At 44.9% G+C, this 11,393-nt stretch overlaps 2 protein-coding genes across 2 annotated transcripts; both read right to left on the bottom strand.

The window, feature by feature from the left end:
* Positions 1-178: 178 nt before the first annotated feature.
* LOC101760425 (protein SODIUM POTASSIUM ROOT DEFECTIVE 2) lies at positions 179-1,156 on the bottom strand. The gene is made up of 3 exons (XM_004969008.4): positions 868-1,156; positions 695-770; positions 179-581 (listed from the first exon to the last, which is right to left on the bottom strand). Exons 1-3 carry the CDS (start codon positions 1,063-1,065, stop codon positions 457-459), a joined length of 399 nt encoding a protein of 132 aa, XP_004969065.1. The 5' UTR covers positions 1,066-1,156; the 3' UTR covers positions 179-456.
* A 657-nt stretch (positions 1,157-1,813) lies between these two features.
* LOC101759490 (protein MLN51 homolog) lies at positions 1,814-8,695 on the bottom strand. The gene is made up of 12 exons (XM_004969006.4): positions 7,935-8,695; positions 5,993-6,092; positions 5,693-5,910; positions 4,755-5,590; positions 4,523-4,637; positions 3,828-3,947; positions 3,408-3,451; positions 3,261-3,306; positions 3,093-3,162; positions 2,931-3,008; positions 2,322-2,403; positions 1,814-2,238 (listed from the first exon to the last, which is right to left on the bottom strand). The coding sequence occupies exons 1-9, from the start codon at positions 8,561-8,563 to the stop codon at positions 3,135-3,137; spliced, it is 2,136 nt and encodes a 711-aa protein (XP_004969063.1). The 5' UTR covers positions 8,564-8,695; the 3' UTR covers positions 1,814-2,238; positions 2,322-2,403; positions 2,931-3,008; positions 3,093-3,134.
* Between the last annotated feature and the right edge of the window lie 2,698 nt (positions 8,696-11,393).

Genomic DNA, 11,393 nt, shown 5'->3' with positions numbered 1-11,393 from the left:
AGTATTTTTCTCTCACAACAAATTAGCCATTTCAGCTTTTCAGCCGGCTTATAAGCTGAAGCGAACAGATTTGGCTGATTAGTGTGTTGCTCGTGTTAACGGCGACCTGATATGGGTCCACGAAATTATTTAGTACTTGGATAGTACCACGCTGCCAATCGCAGCGATTTTCTTGCTCTGAACTTTTCTTCTCTCTCTCTCTCGGTTTTTCAAATATTCTAGTCAAACGACCGTGAAAAGCAAGACAATTCCAGTTCCGGTAGCTAGAGTTATACCGGAGCCGTCCACAGTAACAGACGATCCCGAGGCTGAGATCGAAGATTTGCCTCTCTTGCTACAAATGCAATCAGAGGATCGCCATTTTTTTTTTCCTGCTACGGAACAACATGTATCCAACAATATGTATTGCACATCCACAAGTACTACCCAAGAACCGGATGGATCGCTACTAGTCAATCAAGCCACCAAAAGCTCTGCACGCTTCATCACCTTACATATGCTCTCCAGGACATCCGCCGGGCTAACGTCTCCGACGACGGTCACCTTCTTGCTCTCCAGCTCCACCTTGAAGGACACAACTCCTGCGCAGCAGAGAACTCAGATTGCTTTGCATAGTTGCATGCTTTGCTTGCAATCATTCGTGTAGTGCAGGGATGAAGATAAGCTGCCGGGCATGCCCGTGCTCATCACCTACCTTGCATCTTGGAGACCTGCTTCTCGACCTTCCTCGCGCAGCCATGGCAGTGCATGGACACCTTCAGAGCGACGGTCTGGGCGATTCAACAAGCAGAGTTAATCATCTGGGAGAAGAACCGAATGAGATGCACAACAACAGAAAACTAACTAATGCTTCCAGTGATCGGTCACCTTCGGCTCCACACGCACAGCTAGAGCCTTGGATGTGTCACCGGAATCCGTGACCGGCACGATCTGATGTTGCAGGTGGCTCCTCAGCAAGCCGCTCCTCTCGCTGCTGTCCTCGTCTTCTTCCTGCAAACCGCCCGATGCAGAGGAACGAGGGAACCAGCGCAAAATTCTCTTGAAAGTGAAACCCCTTGAAGCCATTTGGGTGGCTCTCTCCCCCGGGCTGAAACTGCAAGCAGTTTGGCCAGAGGCGTCTCAGTAAGAAGTCACTTGTTTATATAGACAACAAGGAACAGCCAGCCTACATGCATATTCACACAGCCAATGCCAACGTTGTTACCGTGTAGCTTTTTTTCATTTCAGAACAATAATGAGAGTGTTCTAGATGCACTCAGGTGATATGCCTGCCCCCATGGAAATGTCTAGGGAGGTCAACCACCAGAGAACACAAAAGTTCTTATCAGAAGCTCAACGGCAGATCCATCTGCCCAACCACTTCGCTGGTTGAGACGTCCTGCCCTTCAGCACCTTCTCCTGGATCTCTTTGTAGCCTGGATCTATGTTGGGTGGCCAATACATATTCCGATATTTGGCAGGAAAGGTGGCACCAACACGACAGATACGTATTGCGTGCCATCTGAAAAGATGAGCACTGCCACTGCATGAGTAATTATCGCTTGGTGATTACTCTGAACAAACATCAGGAATAATTGTGGCAAAACTGATTACAAAGGACGGGATACAATAGGACACATCTCTACACCGTTGTGGTATAGCATCCCTTAAAACGCTTAAATGCTACATCATTTGTAGCCACAGCCAACGCCCAACAAACATGCCCTGTAAGAAAAAAATGACATCTTTCAGTTTTTTAATCAAACCGGCTCATTTCTGGGTTCTGGCTCTGGTAAAGCGACATGCAGCTCATCCGACTGACAAAAAACAAAGCTCTGGAAATTTTACCATGAATTGACAAACCCATCACCCTGGAAAACAGAAAGACAGGCAGGTACCTAGATGGCTTTTCAAGCAGGTACCCCGAAAAATCCATGTGAGCACATGGAACCAAACTAACTGGACACTCATTTGAGCTGAAAATAGTTGCAAACCGCACCCACATTTCAACACTGTCCAAAAGATACAAACTGCGGCAGTAAAGCCACTCAGTCTTAGCAACCACTATAAGCGGACCGGTACATCAGAGCAGACTGACACCAACGGGAGTCACTACTCACTAACAAGATGTAGTTAAAAAAAACTCAACTTTCTCAACCAATGCAAATCATTATTCCAAGCTCTCATCAACAACCGCCCACATCTTCAGAAGCAGCCAACAAATATGATATTTCCATATGCACCACAACCGAGCAACACCTAAAATTTCATGATGCCATCAGTCGCATTGTTGTCGAAACTGAAATCACAATTAGTAGTGATCTTGGGAGGAAAATGCTTACTACAGTTCAAGTAACGAATGACACCCCTGCTCTGCTGTGAAGTGACCCCATCAGATAACTCCAGCATGAACAGGCATAAGACCTGGCAAATGAACAGCTAGTTAGGCAAACTACATCCAACTGTTGAAAATGAAACCATATCACAAATGCTAGTTAAAATTATACATCAGAATGTTTACAGCATATAGATGTAATTGTAGCAGAGTAGCTTCATTTGGAAATACATACTCCCTCCGTCCATAAATATATGACGTTTAGGACAAGCTAGTTCATTTTGAACTAACTAAAGCTTGTCCTAAACGTCATATAACTATGGACGAAGGTATTATCATTTTAGCTTCTCTACATAACTTCTCCCCCTCCAAATACCCTCTACCCCAAAATCCCTTCTAGCCATTGATGCTTCAACAATGTAGAAATACATCTGAGAGAAAGTAATAAATGGGATTGGAAAGGGGGAAAAAAAGACAAACTGCAAGGGGTGTGATGATGTTGTATTTCAAATTAAGAGCAGTGAACTACAGGCATCATATGCATTCCTCTCTTAGGCATTATGCACACTTGCTTAGGCAGTTAGGCATTCAAAGATGTCGAAAGATAGGACATTACCTAACATAATTTACGATACCAAAGCCACCCAAAGTGCTCCAGATCAAAACTGGAGATCACAAAGGGCCTAAATAGGGCCTGTGGAACACATAAGCAACAGATAAGTTTAAGCACAAAGAAAAAGAAGTTAGTAGGTGATATCAGAAAAAGTATGTAACTAACCATAAGCAGCTTATTCAGATGCAGTTCACCTTACAAGGTGCATCACTGACTGAAGTTCATCTCTGAGTATCTGCAATACAAGAGTGCATAGCATGCATAAGCTTGTTGATGTAACAAACACCAATGTGATTTTGCAAGTTAAAAAAAAAAGGGCATAGAATATCTTACCTCCTGGGCTTGTTCTGGCGCTGATCAAGCTCTTCATTCCCAATATCTGCAGTTCAAGTTAGATAAATATTAGTAAAGCAGCTTACAAATTGTAGCATGAGCTAATGCATTATTTTCAATGCATGATAGAGATGAAGCACAACTCACCATTTCGAGGAGGAGATTTAGACCCTCTATTAGCAGTAGGTTCCCTGTAAGGATAATAAAGACTTAGCATCCTTCGTTAAGAGAACATTTTATTAATGATGAAATAAAAACATGGACCAATGGGGGCAAATGTATGAGAACTACAAGCAGTTTTGCCTAAAGCATGTGAATTGCAACTGATCGAACTACTTTATACAAGAGAACATTATCCGAGCTCCCATCAGGAACGAAAATGTATAATTGTATATAAATGCCCAAATGCTTGTGTGAATGACCCACTGACCACAATTGAAATGTTGATGCTAATAACCCATTTTATTTTACACAAGGTGGCATAATTTGTATGGCTGATTGGGTTGCTGCACGTACAGGCAATTACATAAATCGTATGGCTAGCTGGGTCAAGCTTTAGTATTTCACCTGGATGGAACTGAAGATGATGTCTGTCCTGAAGGTCTGGAGTAAAAACTCGGATCAAGGGCTATATAAGGTGGATATGATCCTCCAAAAGCACCAGCTGCACCGGCCAATAATGGCAACCTGTACCAAGTTCAATCATCGTAGGGTAAACAAAAAGATCGTGCAGAAATAGGAGGGTATATCCCCACCAACATATTAAGTCACAGAAGAAAAACTCCGGTACATTAACAAATTAGAAGTACTGCAGAATAATGAGAGGTGCAATAAAAAAAACCCCAGTGCGTTAACAAAGTAGAATTACTGCAGAATAATGAGGTCCAATAACATCTTCTACAATAAGGAAAACGAAACCTGAAATTGTATCCTTTCATTTAAAAATAAAGTAATAAACTAACGTTGTTGGGCAATTGAGGTATTGACCATCCCATTCGTATTATGTAAGTGTACAAAAATGAAAGCATTCTTACAGGTTGAAGAAAAGAAATGTATATTAGGCAAAATGAAAAAGAGAAGTAATGAGGAACAAGACAGATGCATTCACAGAATTTGAGTGCAAATACTGCTGTTGCCTCTTCCATTTTGTTGTCTTAGGAATCCATGCGGTTAATGATACTTCTGATCATACACGAGCACACAAATAATATTTGTAGACACAACAGAGAGACTAGCAAATCCAAAAAGATATATGAATATACCATGTCATTTCGTTGTTTCCCATCCCCATCTGCTGCTGAGCTACGTAGCCAGGGAGAGCCATACCAATAGTAGGAACTCCAGGACCACCAGGATGCTGACCCCCAAATTGCATCACTGCATTACAGGAGAGAAAATAGGTAATGAATCAGTTCAAGTGATTATCAGAAAACTGAAAATAATAATCAAAACACTAAAGAAAATAAGGTAAACTGAATGTTGAAGTTAACAAACCTGGCAGCAGAGCTGGAGTGCCAGGAAAATTTTGATCGCCCTGGGAAAGACCAGCAGCCCCAATAACTTGGGCGCCACCATACATAAATGAACCCATTCCAGTTTCATGGTTATTGGCTTTTACCACCGCTGAAGGTGCCTTCGAATTATTCTGACTAGGGTATGAACCATTCTCACCACTTTCTGTTGATTTAACAGGTTGATGCTGAGCAGGTGACAAATTGTTAGTCCGATGGTTCAACGGCTGAGGTGGGATCCTCGCTGCAGATTGATTCGGCACTTGGCCTGACTTCGGGTGCATGACTGGCGCGTGACTCTGCATTTGCGTAGAAATCCTCTGCATTTGGTGAAATGATGAAGTGGACTGATTATTTGAAGAAACCCCGGTGTTTGAACTGCCCCCTGAAGCCCTGACAACAGGTGATTGACCAGGATTAACCGATGATGATGTGAATCCTGAATTCAATGATGTCGTTGGGGCCCTTCCAGGTGATGATCTAACAGGACCATCAGCATGAAACCTATCACGTCCACCATAATCCATGGTTGTCCTACCTCTAACCATTGGACCAGATTGTAGCTTTGAGTTATCATCCATCTTCATGGAAGAAGGAAGGACCTTATTGGAACCTCCTGTTTGTATGTCCCTTCTTTGAGCTGCTACAGGAAAATCTTGGTTGGATGCACCAGAAGGATAAAATGGTGGTGACGCAGAATTTAGGCTTGAATTGATGACATTCTTTTTAGGAGGGGCAGCCTCTGGCTGTGTGTGTGAAACTTGACCAGAATCTCTGGCTGCTGCAGTATTTGGAGCGGGTTCTCGAAATCTTGCTGCTCTGAATAAGAAATGAGAAGAAAACTGTGTAAGAGAACTTCACAAGCAAAGGTGCAGTAGTGACCAAAAATATTTTTGTCCCAAGTTATTTACTATCACTCACTGTTTTCGCTGGGATCCAACAACCTCTCTGCTGTTCCTTGCAACAGCTTCATAACGTCGAGGTCCTCTCCCTCTAACTACTTTTGGGGGGCGGTTTTGGGTGTTGCCATCTTCCTGGTAACTGCGGTTCTTTCCCCCTCTGGGAAAACCACGACCACCACCTCTTGCTTTACCTCGACCACCACGACCTCTAAAACGACCTCTTGACATGCGCTGATCCTGCAACACAAAGATTTTTGCATCCTTGAGATTTGTTAGTGGTTGTGCTTGGTTTTGCGCACTAAAGGTCATGAGCAATTACTTCATAGCGATCATCTTGCAAGTTCATTTCCTCAAATCTGTCATGCACCCAAGCTTGATCATCTTTAGCATCCCATAACTTCCTCCCACCAAACATTCGCCTGTTTATAGAGGAAAAAGAAAAGAAAACAGTCAGCACACGGCATATAAATATGAAGCATTAAATATTGACAGTATTACCCACAAGCAGGTCACATTATGACAAAGGCAGCTTGCTAAGAAAATTGACTAAGAAACCACAGCACTAGATTAGCCACAAGCTTGAATTTAGTGGTAGAGAACGCTGTCATGTACAAGCTCATTGCACTGTAAGCCATTAGCAGACAATTCTTTTTTTTAATGATCCCTTTAAGAACATGAAAGGATGTTCACAACTAAAAGGCTTCCAGAGTTCTGTGAACCAACAGTCAACCCAATCTAGTGACAATAATGATTAACCGTCTGGTTGTTCTTTCCTTGAAAATAACACTATCTGATTGTACCAAAATCTCATTGCCAGCCTGAGAGTTGACGAAACCACCATAAAGCACAAATAAACTCACAACTCCACACACAGTTTGTCACTGTGAAACACCCTCTAATCTAAAATTAGCACTGTTGACAAATTTATTCATTTTATTCCATCAAACTATTTTATTATACTCCCTGGTTTAGAAATTTATTCATTTCATTCCATCAAACTATTATATTATACTCACTGGTTTGCGATTTTCCCTCCATTGGTAAATGTATGGCGTTCCAATACTTTATATACGAAATAAATAATAAACATATTTCCGCAACAATCCAAGGATATTGTCTTCATGTGATCAATTCAAATGGATTTTCTTAAATACATCAAAGTTAGACAGGCTCCACTACACACTTTCTAGAGGGTCACAAATTTATGAACAGAGGGAGAGCCTTTTTTCCCTGGTCCTTAGCTCTTTGCCAATGTTCAAAAAGTGTTAGGCTAGAGTACACATGGGGCCTGGGCGTTGCCTAGCACACCATTTAGAACAATGCTACTTTCTATTATGACCTTGTTCAAGATGTAAGTACATGTTCCAAAAAGTACTTGCGTTAGGGACACATTCAGGCTCCACCTAGCGCCTTGCCACCTAGGCATTACCAAGACGGTTGTATTTTTTCCAGAAGGCTAGAGTAGTGCCAAGTTAAATAGAAGAAATTTGGCATGTTACAAACATAATTTGACATTATCATGCATCAATGAGTTCCATGACCACAGATCATCTTCCTCCACCAATTTTCACCACTTTCATACATAGATCAAACCCTAAACCATTCTAGGCAGGAAACACCTAGACAAAATGCTTAGGTGGTAGGCTAGGCAGTGCTGCTCCACCTAGCACCTAGGGACTGCCTTATGAAATAGAGCAGATATAAACAAAGCTGAGATTGTGGCGGGCAATATTTTGATATGCTCACCTTCTAGAATCCTGCTTTTCTACTCGCCTATGTCAAGAAAAGCTGTATCTTTTCCATGGACAGCTTTTGTGCTCAGAAAAAAGCCTCTTTTTGTCGGAACTGCAGGTGATATCAACTAAAAAGTATCCCCTGGCCCTAAGTTTACATTACTGTACACTGCCTAGGCCTTATCCAATAACTTCTGAGCTACCCCCACCCCAGAATCTATTGCCATTTTCCTTGACACCAATGAGAGCCAAAGGTTACCAAAATCTTGCCATTTGACTAAAATGAGTCGCTATTGATATCAATGCCAAGATTTTGTTGGCACTCTGTTAAATTTGGCACTATCATCCATTTTAGGAGCCAGAGTTGACAAACACTTGAGCAGACAATTTGGTTGCCTAGATTTTGACAATGCACACAGACCAAACAGGCCCTAAACCTCTGGCCCTAAAGTCGAAACTACACAGTTGTGATTCTACGGAAAGTATGAGCTAGAACTGAATTTGTAGTTTTAAGGAAGCGAGGCACACCTGCGCCGGCCGCGGTTCTCCTCCTGAAACCGGTCATCATGCATGTAGAAGGCACCAGAAGTGGGCACTGCGAACGGCTCCTGCTCCTTCTCCTCCCCCTCGCCCTTGGCCTCCCCTTCCGCCAGTCCCTCCTCCCCGGCCACGCCATCCTCCCCGCGTGACTCCTGGCCGCCGCCGCCGCCGTCCTCCATGGGCGGTGCCGCGCGCCCTTCATACTCCTCGAACCCCTCTCCCACATCCTCCTCTTCCTCGTCGTAGTATTCCTCGTCCTCCTCATCCACCTCGTCGTCGTACGCCTCGGGTGCCCCCTGGCCGTCGTCGTCCTGGTCTGGCCCGATCCGCGCCCGGGGCCTCCCGTCCTCGGACCCCTCGTCATCGCTGGCCTCCCGGCGCCGCATCGTCGGGAGCAGCGCGTCGTCGGGGTCGCTCACGTATTCCTCATCCTCCTCCACTTCACCCGCCCCATCCGCCCCCGGAGCGGTGTCCGGCTCCGGCGTGAGCGGCGCCGCGGGGGGCTTCTCAACCGGGGCGGCGTCGGCGTCGGCGGCGGCGGCGGCAGCGGGAGCGGAGGCTGCGGAGGCGGCGGGCGGCTGCTCAGGCTGGGCATCCGGGGCCGGCGGGTCGGCCATGGCGAACCGAGCAACCCTAGATTTGGGCGCGGTGCGGTGTGGTGAGGATTTTTTTCCCCCTCGTGCGCTGCGGTTTTGAGAGAGTTCGAATCGAAGGGTAGGGGAGAGGCGGGGGAGCAGGGGACAGCGAGGGGCTCGTGGAACGGAACGGGATGGGGTGGGGTTGAGCCGTTGAGGCAGACGGAGGGGGCGTGGAACGGGTACGGCACGGGGGACGCCAGAGTCTCAGTCGGTTGTTGTCGTCGATGGAGTGGAGTGGAGGTTCGGTTGGTTAGGTAGGAAACTCATATTCGGTGCATTTCGATCCTGGGTAGGGTTTTTCTAGTCCAGGCTTTGGAGGGTTTTGCCACTTGTTCAAGCGAAGAAAATCCTGTTAGGCTAGGTGTAATCCACTCGGGCTCGTATAAAAAACCCACTCCGGCTAAGGCACTACAAAGAAAAACATCAAATAGAAAATAAGATAGTTGTTGACGAGCAATAATATTAAGTTGTGATTATGTTCTTTTAACAAACTTCCTGTCATCATTATCTCTTCACGCGGACATTTATTATTTTATTTTTTTTGAGCTACTAAGTATCTTACACTTCTAATGCAATTAAAGGTTTGTTTAGATCCTTGCAAGCCGCCAGCCTCGCCTTGCCGGCCAAGGTCAGTCGTTTGGTAGCAAGAGCAGCAAGCTTGCCCAGCTGGGCAAAGGATTTCTTTGACCACGCAAGAGAGCCGATTCCACTCTCCTACGCTGGCAAGGTTGCCTGCTCATAGAAACGAGCGCAAGACGCCACGGTTTCGAGCTCACAGCCACCAAATCGAGGTCTGTCGTAGTCAAATCGAGTCCGCCGCCACCAAACTGGGTCTTGCCATCACCGAATCAAACACTACTACTGCCGAGTCGGACCTTGCCGTTGCCAAATCACGCTCCTTCATCGTCGGATTGGTCGCTCCGTCATCGGATTGAGCTGCCCCACCGTTGATTTGTATGCCAGCAAGACAAGTGGTGGGAAAGAACCAAAGCCTCCTTGCCCACCGAGCCGAGTAGCGCGAGGTAAGGCTAGGCTAGCGGCGGCGAGAGTTCCAAACGGATCCTAAAAATATTTCACTAGCCATCACACAACTTTTTTTTAATTTTCCTCCATAAACAATAACCATCATAGTTCGATGTACCGACCCAACACCATCATACTCCATACTTGCCCGAGGCCTCCCAATATCTTTCAGGGCTGCAGGCGACACCATAGCTAATTGCTTGCCTTGGCACCCTCTCTTGTCTTGTGACCTCCATGCACAAATGACATAGGTGAGGCCACATGCACATGGTGGTGCTACGATGCACACATGCTAGAAAATGCAGCTAGAAGGCGGCATGTCCTCCCATGGGTGGAGAAAAAAGTTGAAGGGAGTGGATTTGATCTTAGAGAAGTGAGACATTTAAAGGGCTAGAGAATTGGAATATTGTAAGGGATTAGGGCATTTAATATCTTAATCTAGGGCCTGTTCGCTTCAGCTTATAAGCCGGCTGAAAAGCTGAAACAGCTGATTTGTTGTGAGAGGAAAACACTGTTTGATAGCTGATAAGCCAGCTGAATAAGCTGAAGCGAACAGGCCGCTAATTTTTTATTTAATTGAAATACTTTCCTTCTCATGCTATTGAACACTTTATCAATAGAGCGTTTTCGAAAGGTGCAGGTGTGACAGAACCACCCAAATTAACCTAGTTAAAGTGTACTCAACTTCACCTTATACGCGAATTGACACTTTAACCAAGTCAATCTGATACTCTGTCGGGTTATACTCGATAAACCACTTGTCTTGGATTGAAACGAAAAGCATGCTCACACGAAGGCAAGTTCAGAGATTACAACATTCCAGTAGTTTAATTCATATATCCCACTTTATTTATTACATCACCGCAGTTCGAAAATACATAAAGTAAATTGTTCAGAGTTTAAGCAGCGGAAAAAGGACAACAACTAAGCATCGGAGCAGAAACATTATGGTGAAGTCGACCATGACGTCAGTTACCACAATCCTCGCTGACCAAAGACAGGTCCCACTCGACCGTCCAACCCGGAGGGAGTTGGGTTGGCCAAGTCAAACTGGCAGCACACTCATCAACATCTAAATTACATGAAAAGATAAGTCACAAGCAAGGCTGAGTATACTAATACTCAGCAAGACTTAACGGTCGGGTGGTAACTACTTCATCAACTTCTAAATATGCAAGGCTTCTTAGCTGAGGGGTTTGTTTTGCCAAAAGCATCTAAAGTAAATCCTTACTTTCAAGTTTTAGCAGCAGGTTTTAGTAGATTAATCATTCTAGTATGCACCTGTTCTAGACAAGCAAGTTGAGCAAACATTTTATTCCAAGCATCATCATTAAATAATCATTCTTTGTTCCACTTACTACTCAGTGCAGCATAGCAGTCAAGCAGTCTCAAATTGTAAGAGGCAGACGATTCGAATCAAGTTTTTAAACCTTGCAAAGTGAACCTAATCCCACAATATTGCGTACCACGATGGGTCCACACATGTCATTCGTCCCCATCGATCCCCCGGCACGTGGCTGGGCCTACTTCCCTTGGATACAATACCCCACGGTCCTGGAACATCGTCGTACCGTGACTGCACTTGTACCCACATGGTGCATCAGGGGAACTAAGTTCCAGAGAGAGTGGGGAGGTATGTCCACGGCCCGGTTCAATCAGGTACTAGGCTTCCCTATCCCATACAAGGTATGAGATTAGTACTTTCAAATACTTGACCACGAACACCATCACATTTCAGCCTTAGCACATTTATTACTAGACAAATAGGGCAATTCCACCGAGTCAG

Source organism: Setaria italica, chromosome V, assembly GCF_000263155.2.
Source record: "Setaria italica strain Yugu1 chromosome V, Setaria_italica_v2.0, whole genome shotgun sequence".
NCBI lineage: Eukaryota > Viridiplantae > Streptophyta > Magnoliopsida > Poales > Poaceae > Setaria > Setaria italica.
The sequence above is the reverse complement of the archived record's forward strand: the minus strand, read 5'-3'. Positions and strand labels throughout refer to the sequence as shown.

Excerpts from the sequence above, each read along its gene's own strand:
- LOC101759490 (XM_004969006.4), bottom strand. The coding sequence starts at position 8,563 with ATGGCCGACCCGCCGGCCCCGGATGCCCAGCCTGAGCAGCCGCCCGCC. Across the intron at positions 3,948-4,522 it reads GGAAACAACGAAATGACATG|GTTGCCATTATTGGCCGGTG; the intron begins GTATATTCATAT and ends AACTTGGTACAG. Across the intron at positions 3,307-3,407 it reads TAAATCTCCTCCTCGAAATG|ATATTGGGAATGAAGAGCTT; the intron begins GTGAGTTGTGCT and ends CTTGAACTGCAG.
- LOC101760425 (XM_004969008.4), bottom strand. The coding sequence starts at position 1,065 with ATGGCTTCAAGGGGTTTCACTTTCAAGAGAATTTTGCGCTGGTTCCCT. Across the intron at positions 771-867 it reads CTGTGCGTGTGGAGCCGAAG|ACCGTCGCTCTGAAGGTGTC; the intron begins GTGACCGATCAC and ends TGAATCGCCCAG. Across the intron at positions 582-694 it reads GCAGGTCTCCAAGATGCAAG|GAGTTGTGTCCTTCAAGGTG; the intron begins GTAGGTGATGAG and ends TCTGCTGCGCAG.